General features: G+C 37.7%; 1 protein-coding gene across 1 annotated transcript in view; it reads left to right on the forward strand.

Annotated features, from left to right (window-relative positions):
* Positions 1–1,897: 1,897 nt before the first annotated feature.
* The window catches only part of LOC140240280 (uncharacterized), a 38,929-nt gene continuing 26,848 nt past the window's right edge, over positions 1,898–13,978 (forward strand). Inside the window, exon 1 of the mRNA XM_072320063.1 lies at positions 1,898–1,985. Coding sequence (XP_072176164.1) covers positions 1,898–1,985 — 88 coding nt within the window. The remainder of the gene's footprint in view (positions 1,986–13,978) is intronic.

The following is a 13,978-nucleotide window of genomic DNA, read 5'->3' on the forward strand; positions in this document are numbered from 1 at the left end:
CAGGCGTCCAATCAGATTACTTTCCAAAACAGCAGGTGAGAGAGACACAGAGAGGAAGAGAGAGAGGAAGAGAGAGAGGGAGAGAGAGAGGAGAGAGGGAGAGAGAGAGGAGAGAGAAAGGGAGAGAGAGGTGATGAGTTCGAGAGGGAGCGCAGTTCATATGTTCCTACATTGTTGTCTTGTTTGCCAATGCTAGATGGCATACACCCTTGGAACTCAATTTAGGTGATATACAAGCCTCGAATATCGAATGAAAATAAGATAAAAATATGTAATCGTTTTCCCCGGCTACAAATCCTGATATGCTTAGCTGAAATCAGACACTTGTTATTGAGCTCACAAACGTCATTTTTTGAGCGATTTTCTTGGAAAATGAGCAATGTTTACTAGAGAGGGTTACTAAATGTATGCTTCTGTAATCAATCATACACCCTCGTGAACAATAAAGAGAAACCGCTGGGATTGAGAAAAATATCACAACACGATATATTGTCGTACTTCATAGCGCACTCGGAACAATGTCTCTGGGTATATTTCATTCACTTCCCTCATGAGAAATGACGTGATACGTAACGACAGGCAGTACAGGTAGGTTTTCGGAGCTTATGTTCCTTTTTCCAGCTATTGATCATCGTGAAAGAAAAGGCACAAGAAAAGAGAGATGGACATTTCAGTGACAGAAAAACAAAATCACCGAGGTAACCATATGGGTAAACAGATTTTCACAATTAAAAACTCAGGCAGGGTGAGACAGGGTAGTCGGTAACCTTACTGAAAAGAGATTGAGATGAAATAAAGTGCCTTCATTCACAAACGCCATTAAAAGTCCAACTTGAAATATTAAAGAGGTTAATGAATTATTTGCAGTGCTTCCTACGTCATAGCTGGACACCCTTGATCCGTTTTTAACTGGGCTATTTTCAGGAAATACAAGAAAGATAATCAAAGCGATGACGAGTACTGACGTCATTCTTTTTTAACCATGAAGGACACTATGCGGTATAGTACTGACACACATTGTCAAAATTTTACACGTGGAATATTTGTTATATAGGACTTTAGTTTGCTTCTTAATGAAAATGTCACCATAATGATTAAGAGTGTTTTCCTTCTCCGCGTACCTTTTTAAAATGTAGAACATGCATATCGCATGAGCATAGTCTCCCAACAAGGCTGACCTTTGCCCTGTTGCGCTGCTTTGAAGTCCTATAAGGATCCTATAGGCCCTATTGGTATCCTAACGTCAGGTTTCTAATAGTGAGATAATGACAAACCTCTATTGACTTATGAAAGAGCATATGATTCCACAAGGAATTTAAGGTTAATTTGATTTATGAAGAAATGATTTTAAAATGGCTGAGATATCCAAAACAAAGCGATCCTAATAGAAGGTGGGAGTCACCTTTTGTCACAATCGCTCATACTTTGTTTTTCGATGTTTCAGCCATTCCAAAACCGATTTTCATCAAATAAACGTTGAATTCCTCTTAGAATGGTATGCTCTGTACTATTTACTGAATGGTTTCGTGGTATCTTGCCAAAAAAAAAAATAAATAAATAAAAGCTCAATCCTCATCTCCACCAATATGATACCATTACTTCATAGTTCACACCTCAAAAGTTGTACCTCCCCCCTCCCCCCCCCCCCCCCCACACACAAACATGCATACATGTTGTTCTTGTTGTTCTTTTAGATTTGTGGAGCTCTCTGCCATGTCTGCCGGGTGGGCAATTTGCTCCAAAAATATATTTATTCAAATATTCACTTAAATTGAATGATAAAAACCTACACTGCTTCTAATTATTTACAAAAAAAAAAAAATCTAATTACAATTATTTTTAATATTTACATATGAGATATTCACAGAAGAAGAAAGGGGACAGGTTTTAGGAAAAGATGTCGCCTGCCTACTCCTGCACCGAAATGCAGGGTTACGCCATTCCCGTCGGCAACAAGCGGTTAGAAGACCCGCTCGCCGACGCCGGTGAAGTCTCGGCCTTTCCCGGGGGCAGGCGCCTCTAGTTGTCTTATCGGCTTAGGTGTTATATTATTATTAGCCTAGTAGGCAGGGACATCGTGGAAGATGAGGGATGATAGAAGAATAGCGGAAAGGGTGAGGACAGAACTAAGAAAACAGACAGCTAGGGGGTGGAGGGTGCTGAGCTCCTCTCTCTGACACAGGGTCAGCCCGTTACCAGAGACAAGCAAACACACATACGCACACAGACGCATAAACGCGCTCACAAAGCCCACTTGCGCAACGATTGCCTCCAAGGGAATTTTTAGATCACGTGGTCCGCTTGCAGGTAACAAAAGATGACGTTGCTGGAGCTCACACAATTGTCGATAAGAACGAGGGCAATTTTTTGAATCAGCGGAACATCGACAGAGAAGCTGCTTCTGGTGCAACGTGACAGATGAAATTGAGTGGCTTATGTCCCTCCGTACACAAAACCCTTTCTCTTTGATATGCGACACTCCATTCTATTCACTCCAAAGCGTATAATGACATTTTGAGGAAGCGAAGGTATAGTGCCCGGGTGTGGGGATGATCGCGTTCCCGTATCACGACAAAATGCATTCAAATAATATGGTTTTCCGCGTCTAGTGTTGTAACCCTAGCGAGGTCGGTTCTCGCGGGAATCGATCAGCCTCCTCGAATGAATGTCGGATGCTGTTATAGCTAATCCACTTTATGGCGCAGGGCTGGTATGAATCGCTTCACAGCTGATACCGCGCTCGGACACCTCTTTCTATTTACTTACTTTTTTTCTTTTACTTTATAGAATGTTACAGAAGTTCGCATTTGCGAAAGACTTCCCCCTCCCCCCCCCCCTTCACTTTCGGTCAAAAAAGGAGAAAAATCCTTCTTCGTGGCCCTGCAAGGCATAAATCGCTGATGAAGAGTAGCGGCGTGTCATCTCCCTTATAATCTGTATACCAGCCTACCGAACTTTCTTGTAATTAGAGAAGCGCTTGCCTCTTTACCCCCGAATCGTCCATTAGGCCTCAATTTATTCAGTTGTATAGAGCAGGAGGACGTTGACTTTTGGTGGAAAAAAAAATGAATGAAAAAGGTCTTGGAATTGCACCCTTGTCTAGATAGTGAGATGACGCGAGGATTCAATAAATCAATACTTTCGAGCTGATGTTTACGAAAAAAACAAAACAAAACACATGAATATTTCCACATCTGCCTCCTAAGCGTTATATTTTCTTCTTTTTTTTTATTCCTAGGATCACCTTCCCTGAATAGCCTATCCTATGATCCTAATAAAAGGTGGGACCCACCTTTTATTAGGATCGCTTTGTTTTACTTTGTTTTTGGACATCTCAGCCACTTCAAAACCGATTTTCATCAAATAAACTTTGAATTCCTCTTAGAATTGTATGATTTTAACATTTCAGGAAGTGGTTTCTAGGTATTTCGCAAGAAGTTAAAAGCTAAATTCTCACCTCAGCCAATACTATACTATCTCTTTAAGCACTTTTTTAGAAAGGAACTTGTGACCCATCGAAAAGGTGCAATAAACGACAGTTCAGCGCTGCTGGCAGGCGTGAGAGGGGTTTGAAACCTTTTGCAGCGCAGTCACACCTACGCGCGCATTCAGAAGTGATTATACTATGGGGTATTTAGAAACAATTAGAAAATTAAAGCAAAAAATACATTCTATATTATAATGATTATTTATGACAGGGCTCCATTTACCGTATAGATTTCCCCTAAACGTGCACAGTTTTGATGTAAATTAATATTTAATGGCATACCTGTCAATGACGTGGGTGGACTATCTTGGGGCCTACTGGCTAATTCACTGCCTCAAGCGACGGTAACCAAGGCTGCTCAGAGCCCATCGAATTTGAAGGGTGGCCGCGGAAGCTGTGAGCGTAACAAAACGCTGAGTAGGCGGTCAGTGCATGCTTGAAACCGTGTGTCGCTGGAGGCGTTTTAAGGTCCGCCAAAGGACCGCACTCCAGATGGAACCAAATTATCACCTAGAAATATGATTCATGGCTGAACTTTTATATAGGGTTACTATAGATCGAAATGTCGTGTCACGGAGTGGCCAGCGATTGGCTATCTTAAAAAAAAGAAGAAAATGTTGCTTACTAGCGATTTATATGAGCTTCTTTATATCTGATGTCCTTCTCATTAAAACAGACTACAAGACTGAAAACAACCATTACAATGAATCGTAGCGTGATGCATGTCGACAACTTCATGTCTCCATCACAGAGACTAGACCTAACAGTATTGCTGTTAGACCCCCAACAGGGATAGCTTTTATATCATCAGTGGTGCCTGTATAGGCCTTCGAGTTGTTCGGGCCACATGCATGATGATGATGATAATAATGGTTATGATGATGATGATGATGATGTTGATGATGATGATGACGATAATGATGATGTTGATGATGATGATGATGATGACGATGATGATGATGATGATGATGATGATTATCATTATTAGTATCATTGACATTATCTAACTTACGAATTCATATTTTGTAAAGTAAAAGAGGTGTCCATGTACCGGATGAGGTACAAATAGACAATCAATGCCCTGGGCTTTTCTGACAGGAATTAAAAGTCTTTCCTTGATAGAATAATGAAGTAAGAGCCATCAGCCTAAATTTTCACACAAACCAGATCTCATAATGGCAGTACACGTTGAAAATGACCCATAACTGTTCGACAACAAATATTGCAAACAATTCGCACTTCAGCCATGATTCGCCACTCTGGTTCTCGTCATTCTTTCTTCATATGGAACTTGAATGAATGATTACAGGAGGATAATTACACGTTTCCAGCGAACAAAGACATGAAAGAGAGCGGGAAACCAAAGAACAGAGTTCTGAAATCTTGATTTTTAGGACTGTTCATGCTTTGTTTCCTTTATTTTGTTGTCTTTCCTTTTCAGTTAATTTGGTATCTGTTTTTTGTTGTTCGGAAAGTTTCATTACACTAAACATAACGTGGGTGATTTCGTTTGAAGCAGAACAGTGTTAAAGTGTAACTCAGTCAAAATGCGGTCGTGGGTGGTACAAAAACAAAATAAAACAAAACAAATTAACTCAAATTGTTAGGTTCTGGAGCGCCGTCTCTTTTGATGAAGTAAGTCGGACCTGCACGCTGCACCAGTGCGTTTTCTAATAGCAGGCAACATACTATAGCGTCTCTGTCCTTTCCCGTAATATTGAATGAAACATGCGGTGTAACCCCTTTGACGGGCTGATGGGATTGCCACTCGCATACATGAAACTTTTATGGATCAGCCAAGAAATAGTTTACAACGTATAAAAGTCCGACATTCTACTGGTGTTTAATGCATGGCGTGGGGGCATATTCTGCGAGATTAAAAGCGTGCGCCGCGACGCATTTTGAACATTTACCTGTTTACACTAATGACCTTGATAAACTTTATTCTCGTTGAGCATTCGTCCTCAGTACGCTTTCTATCCAGAAGGAGGCAACAAAAATGGTGCTATTACAAAGTATCCACCCCACCCCCCCCCCATCCCGTTAGTCAGTTTCTATGCAGAGTTCATGCGCACTTCTGTGCCAGTGATGCTTCGAATACACTGACACCTTTGAGACAATGCAAAATAGTCGATCCACCCCCTCCCCCCCCCCAAAAAAAAAAAAAAACAAAAAAAAAACACACAAACAAACAAACAAATGGCATTGTACTTCAAGCTTGTCTAAGCGGGTTCAGTTTGACGGTTACAGTTTCTTATTCCGAAAATGAAATAAGGTTCGTTATTACGAAGGTTCCTTAATCCGATAACAACATAAGGTTCCTATAATTCCGAAGGTTTATTAGTACATTTTACATTTCCAGATTAACGAACCGTATATCTTATTTCGGATTAACGAACCTTAGGTAACCTCATTGTATTTTCGGAATTACGAACCGTCAGAATAACGAACCTTCCGAGAAACACCACAAGTATTCGGATTAAAGAACCTTTGTTTGTTTCCATTTTCCGCTGTTCTTCCTTGGGGTCTTTCCTTCCATGCGTACAGGGGAAATTGTGTGTTTCGGAATAACGAACCTCATTCCATTTTCAGAATGGTTGACAATCATTATAGAAGAGGAGAACGCCCATGTGTTCTTGAATTTGTGACTCTTACCGATTTACATCCTTCCAATCGTTACAAGAAATTTATCAAGGAACGCAAGAGACCCGATGTATTTCAAGCGTTTTTTTTTTTTGTTCTGTTTTTGTTTTTGTTTTTTTGCCACAGACCGTGCTTTCAATTCAATTTTGATTTACCTTTCTTTGCTATTTTTTTTAATCTTATTGAGACACTAATTGATTCATAACTTCTGCTTTGGAGATAACGTTGGTGAACTAAAACAACAGGGTGGCTAGATTGGTGTAAATATGTAACTCGTTAACAAATAATCCAGATTATGTAGATTATGGATTATGCCAACTACGTCCTCATCCCAAGTGGCATTTCAGCGCATACACTTTTTTATATTTTTTTATTTTTAAAGATACAACAACTCGTGGACTCAAGAGAATAAAATCATGATGAAAACAAAACACACACAGAGAAAGAGATTAAGCAAATAGTTCCCAAGTAGGCTGCAGTTATAATATGAACCTGTTCTAACGCCATATACGCTGGATGCCTAGGCACCCCACGAACTGTTTAAAGGTCAAATAATGCTAGATATGGAAGAGTATGTCAAAGATACCGCCGATGACATCACAGGATGCCAAGCTCGTCACACCTCGTGGTCCACTTGACTCACATCTAGTCATTCGTTCTATTCATTCATTCACTCATTCGTTCGTTCGTTCGTTCGTTCATTCATTCATTCATTCATTCATCAATTCATTCATTCATTCATTCATTCATTCATTCATTCATTCATTCATCCATTCATTCATCCATTCTTTGCTCCTGTGTTGCGTGGAGCAGGGATGTTTAGGTGGACATACATGGAACTTCTTGCCTTAAACCGTTACCACGTTGATCACTTTTTGTCGCAGAGATTGCAGTAAAACAAAATACAAATTCCCATGGCTGGAAAATGAGAAGATCGGGAGTTATGCAAATAATCTGGTGGTATGTAACCTAAGTAAATCCTTTCCAGATGTCTAATACCAACTACCTTTGACTTATTTTGTTGAAATAATTATGCCTTATCTCCAGTACATTGACTTCAGCTACACCTCTAAGCATTTTATAGATAACCGCTTAACTGATCCCCCAAATTTGGACCAGTACTATGAAATATATTTTGTGCTTGAAATGTGCGAGTTAAAGATTATTTGAATTTGTTAGGCCATCTAGGAGGGTATTTATAAGCATTGTTACTTCTACAAAATAGACCATTATATACTTTTGATAGCTCCCTGTCCCTCTTGAACAGATAAGTGTAGCTGCTAAAAGAGTTAAGTATTTACCCTTGAGAATTTTGTTATTAAGAAACAATGTTGATCAATTCCACGTCATGGTTATAAATAAGATTTATTTTGCATAGCCCTTTACATAATTATGGTAATACAAGACTATGATTATCTCAACATTCAGATAACTACTACTAAACACCTTATCTGCCTGTCACCGTTATCAAAGTCTCTGAGTTTTACATTATTTCTCAAGTCGAATGTTATTTTGTGTGATTTGATTCTTTTGTATATAACGTGGGACAACTATAATGTGTCACTTGAAGAAAAAGAAAACAACAACTTTATTGTTTGAATAATTCGAAAATTAAAAGAATCGATATCCGGCAACCACAGGGTTCCAAGGTAGCCGGTGTCAGTCTTTTCCAGGAACATTTAATAGTTATTTGGCGGGGAAAATCAATCTATTAAAGATTTGGCGCAAAAGGTGGCACTTGTACCGTAGTCTTCTCTCAGGCTACAACAGTCGTAATAACAAGGTGGAGTGAAAACGCCGCGATAGGAGTTTAGCTGTAGCATTCTGAATTTCGCCGAGATGTAAAGTGTACCCACATGGCAATTGTAGGCTAGTTTGGGCAAGTGGGCCTCTTCAAAAATACGGATACAATGGCAAGAAGGTTAAAGCCACTATCTACCATTTGCAGATGAACAAAGTGCCGTTTAATGCTTCAAAATAAAACTTAGAAGAAGAAACCGTCTACAGTTACGGCGTATGGAGAGAATTAGTGATATCTCTTTATATTTATGGATTTATTGCCAAATTTTTATATGGTAGGATGTTATACAACCGAACTATAATGCATCAAATGTGATAACTCTAACATCTTTTAATCACTTCTTCCAATGGCAAACAGTGTCTTTAAAGTTAGGGGCAAGAAAGTGAGAGAGAAAGAGAGACGGAGAGATATACATTGGAGAATAGGTATAGTTTTCACAAATGCAAGTTTAGTGAAAATAGTGTATGACACATAATCAATAAAAAAATAACAATAACAATACCGAGAACAGTAATAATGATAATGAACATGGCGGTGATAAGTAGAATACATAAGATGGATGTAAACACAGTTGCGTGTGTACAAAATAACAGCATTCCATTCATGGAACGATACAAATAGTATATCACCATTGCTAATAAACAAATAGCAAGAAAAGAAAAGATAATTCGGAAAAGAGAATGCAGAGGGTGGCTAGCCAAATGACAGAATCACATGTGAGACAAGAAGGAACTGGAGAATACGGCATGATATCCCGCTCGTTGAATTTTATTAGCGGCACTATGTCAAGTTGTGAGCCCAGAGGAGTTGAGTTACAAAGTGGAACCACTTGAATTTTTAATAGGCGCTTAAGGGGTTTCACACAGACACGACCGACACCGTCACGCTGTCACGAGTGGGACCCGTATCGAGTGGGCCCACTTGAGTTTCTGGAAAATAATGTTCCATCCCACCAATGATGAGAGGTGACAAACTGCTGGGAGGAATTAGGGAAGTGTGTGTATGTGTGTGTGTGTGGGGGGGGGGGGGGGGTAGAGAGCGTGTGTGCGTGTGAATGCATATGTGCGTTTGTGTGTTTTGTATTGTGCGTGTTCCCAAGTGTGCTTTCAAGAATGGAAAGAAAAATCGATGCCATTTTCCCATCCGCTGTTTTTTGGTCGCATCGGTCTCTCCGAAGACTAGTTCCAATTTCAGCGCCTAAAAACAGCCCTACGAATTAATGTTGAATGCAACTCTCTCCCATGTCGCCAACATTTACACTTTAATTGGGCCACAGCAGGAAGAGAACCGAATAAAACAAAATCTGGTTGGCTCGTTTTACCCGTGCATTCACCTCGACCTTCTTCAATGGCTTTCCAGGTAGAGAACCAAGAAAGAATCAGACAAAAAAGAAATCTCGGGACGTACAACTTCCCCACAATTTGAGAACTTTTCGCCCCATTAACATTGTGGCGCTATATAGATGTGAATATATTGCTAAATGGGCTAGGCGCAATTTTTAAATATCTTAAAGTAAGTCCATCATTAGATGGACAATCAAACCGTTCAGTGACACCTTACTTGTAACATTCTTTATTATTATTATTTTGATAATGTAAGCTTATATTATGTTATGGTGTAGCTTATGATGGTATATTGTATGGCACTTTGCAAACTATGTATTAAGCGCGCTAAAATGTATTCTACTATTATCACTAATTATTGTTATTATTATTAATGTCATTACTACTAATACTACATCCCAAGCTTTGTTTAGATAAAAGATATCACATATTATCACGATATTTCTTGAGATCTTTTTTTTTTCGGGGGGAGGGAAGAATTAATCGCAAAGATCGAAATTTAAAAAGAACGGAGTTAGCTTGGTTGGCGATAATAATCTTCATATATATATATATATATATATATATATATATATATGTATATATATATATATATATATATATATATGAAGAGTTTGTTTGCAAAAACCGATAAGTCCATATTTGTGAAATGGAGATATTTGCGATTAAAGGTCAAGAAAAATAAAGAAAATAACAAGAACATTTCTGCTTCTTTTGACCATAACTTCAAAAATGTACCTTCATATGTAGTGACCAATATATCATTTAAAAGGTATTATTTTGTACTTTATGACAAAGACCGTACTTCAAAATCTTCAAAAATGGACTTATCGGTTTTTGCAAACAAACTCTTCATATATATATATATATATATATATATATATATATATATATATAAGTTGTCATTGAATTGTAAGTAGAGCGGGGAGAGATGGGGCAGTTTGAGTCATGATGAATTGATGCATGCGAGTGGTGATGGCATGGTGCCGCGAGGATTCGGGCGCCGATACCCGATCTAGCACGTACAAGGATCGAGTTCGTGAGCAGATTGCACATCAGCTGTGTAACTCCCACCCTGCAAAACTCTAAGCGCCAGTTGACAGTAAGCTGCTTTATGCAGACTTCATTATCTTAATTCATAATATCTGAGGTTTAAGAAAAAGAACAGGGTAAAAAAGAGAGGGTGGCGAAATAGGATGACTCTACGTTCGACAACGACATGTACCAATGACAAAATGATGGGGCACTGGAAAATTTCTTTTTAAGCGCAGTTTTTCAGTGACATATGCTGTGGGGTTTTTTTTCAGTCAAACTCTATCTTCAAAAACACCCACTTGGAAAAGAATTAAACATTCTACGGGGAGGCAATTCAATCTTGACATTTCTAAAAAACAAAATAGATTATGAATTTTACATGAAGTCACATCTGTCCGTCACGCGCTTGGAATTATTAGGCACCATTCAAAAAACAAATTTAACATGTTCATTCAATACTCAATTCGTAAAGTTTAAAATTCTAAAGTTCTGAGTAGAGGGTGTTCCTTTATGATACCTTCAATTCATGACGAATATAAAAAATTCTTATATTTCGTTTGCTCATTAATGACGTGTCACATGATTATTATCATGAAATTGATGTGAAGTCATATTTCTCAATATATTCAATTTTTCTTTTCGTCAAGTGTTAGTTATAGCTTAAGACAATGACGCAAAATATCAGAATGAATAATAGATAAAAGATACAATCTAACTCAAGTTAAGCCCCTCGATATTTGTTAGAAACAAACTAATAAGACCAATAAAAGCTCATACAAACACACACAATACGAATTATTCTACTAGATGTGTCTGGTGCAAATCTCAAACAATAAGCCGACAAAATAAAAACATAGTGAAAGTAGTGATACCTACATCATCTTCATGAATATGTTGTTGTAGACAGCTGTAGTATTAATTTATAAGCAAAATCACAATTTTAGTTTGAATTGTGAAATTATCATAAGAAGGAAACAAATATTGTGGTGATCATTATCAATATTATGCTCATATCCCTATACGGCGCTGAATAGTAACCTAATCTGTATAAGATTTATGAGTTGTTAAATTTCCTTCTCATTTTTTGAATGTTTTTGTATCATTATAATTTTGATAATGATTTGTATTGTCCTTTCATTTGTGTATGAAGTGCTGTTCTTGTGGACTATTAAATGAAGTCAAATTTAAGTTGTTAAATGAAAAGGTCGCTGATGTGATTGCATGAATAAATATCATTTAATGAAACACATATTTTCAAACTTAAGAGGAAATCTTCGAACCGGCAAAGACTGTTCATAATTTCCATATTAAGAAAAGGAACAACACAATATAAAAAAAAAAAAACTAGGAAAGGACCTGCAGAAATGGCTGCAGAAGCTGTTTAATCTAACATACGCAGTTTTCGATCTGTACAAATGGCGGACTTTAAAGACCTGATAGAGCAGGGATACAATGGAGTAGGAAGGCGGTCTCGGCTCGGATGTGTTCGAATTGTGCAACATTATCACTGATTTCTATAAGTAATCATACACACAGCCGACGAATCTCGACTGGGGTCGACCGTTTCCGATGAGCGTACGCTTCGATGCACATTTTCGCTGACACGTGGCCGACGGGCGGTATTCGTGGCTTTCGAACGTACCGCGGTGTGCAGCGAATGCAGATCGATTCAAATGGACGACGCGTGTTTTCCCGCGCTATCATACCTTTAAATGAAAGGGGGGGGGGGCAGACTGCCGTGTGTCCTGGATCGATTATCATGAAAATTTAATTGCACGGCTTTTCGAAGTCACGTCCTTCCTCTCTCCCGGTAGGATACACAAGAAGACCACGACGGTTTCTTTCACTATTTAGTTATACACCTCGAGGTCATAGTTGTAGTTGAATGGAACAATATGAATAATTGCCGACAAAAGTGTAATTACATCGATCATCAAAGGAGGAGTTCAGGAAATCTCTTCTGAAAAAGTTCATTCTATCTCACGTGACACGAAGTGACTTGCTCATTGATCCAATAGAATTCTTGTCACTGATTCTACTTACGAGTGACATCTCAAAGTTTTTCTTTGCTACAGAGCGTTCATGGTCAATAAAGTCCTGAGCGCATATTACCCCAAAAGTGTGGGTGGTTTACGACATTAAAAGTGCATGATATCCGAGGGACCATCGTAAATTATTCATATCCAGCAAATACATAATGCGCCCAAGTGCACTTTTATTACACCTAACCCGAAGGCCGCGGTGAAATAGAATTGCATGAGAAGTAATTATGTATTTGTTAAGCGTAGAGCGCGGAAAGTTGCATGCACAATTAAACTTCATTTTAGGTGTTTAAAAGTAAATGACAAAATGCGTGTACCAAAACTCTCCTAATGATATTATGTAAAAGAGCCGTGAGTGAGGTCTGTATAACAGAATCTATGAATGACACTTTAAACTGTCATATCTGTCCTATACAGTCTATATTATAAACTGTATATAATGTGACTGTGTATTGCATTTTTTTGAATTTGATATTCAATATTTCTGGAATGATCGCGTTGCATCTATACAGTCTTGGGTAAAATGCTGTTATTATTACATTCATCAACACGACTCTGCGAAAAGTGTGAACCATTTGTTGCTTGCTGATAGATCCTAACTCAGATATAAAAAAAAAGATAATAATAATAAATGATTTCTGTGGAATAGAATTTCTTCTAAATTGTGAATATCTTCTAACTTGATTCTTACTTATGTTAATTTTTATGGAGCAGGCATCAATTCAAAACCTTAATTTCGAGTAATAGTGGGAAATGATCTTGACAGTAGATGATTAACATATAAGAGCTAATTTAGTTGATAGATATAGGGAATGATATCAACAAAATTATCATTAATCATATCACTTATACATACTGATAAACGATTTTATTTGTTCTTAGATGAATAACTCTCAATTGTACACTAAGCAACAAAAAAAAAAAGAGAGAAAGAGAGAGAAGAAAGTAAACACTTCTTCTCGCTCATATTTTTCATAGAAGATTTCAAGAAAAATAATTGTGCTATAAACCATATCAGAGGTGTTCTTTTTTTGTATAATTGGTTATCAGCCTGTATCAGGTTTATAATAATACAAAGGGAAACCTTATGCTTAAGTGAACATATTCGTTTTTGTCCTCCAAGGCACAAAATTAAAAACTGCATAAATTTACATTTTGACATTCATTTGCAAATATCCTCCAAGATAGCATTGATAACAGGAGATTAATTTAACGCAATTAGAGTAATGAATGAAATAGCAGAAATAAGTTTTCGGTGCCTTGTTTCCTTTTATCTTATCATTCCCAAATAAAGACATTTTTTTTTGGGGGGGGGACTGAAGGGAAACATAAGTATTTTCTGTCAACTCACTTTTTAGATAACATAAGGAGTAAGACGAAAAGGTCATAAAATGGACAGAATTCTTTTGAATATTTATAAGGACTGCTGGTAAAGAAATTTTTTTCAGAAAAAAATGTGAAATTTCAAAGTGTCATCTTTCTTATTATCGGATTTGTGTCATTTTTGTATCGTTCGGTAGGGAATATTTTTCTCTTTCTTTTGAAGTTTATTCATTTTGGAGGTGGATTTTCTCTTCAAGTTCGAGGTTTTGTTTTCTTTCTTTTATCTCGGGACTAACGAACCATA

The sequence above is a fragment of the Diadema setosum genome, chromosome 16 (genome assembly GCF_964275005.1).
Source record: "Diadema setosum chromosome 16, eeDiaSeto1, whole genome shotgun sequence".
Classification (NCBI taxonomy): Eukaryota; Metazoa; Echinodermata; class Echinoidea; order Diadematoida; family Diadematidae; genus Diadema; species Diadema setosum.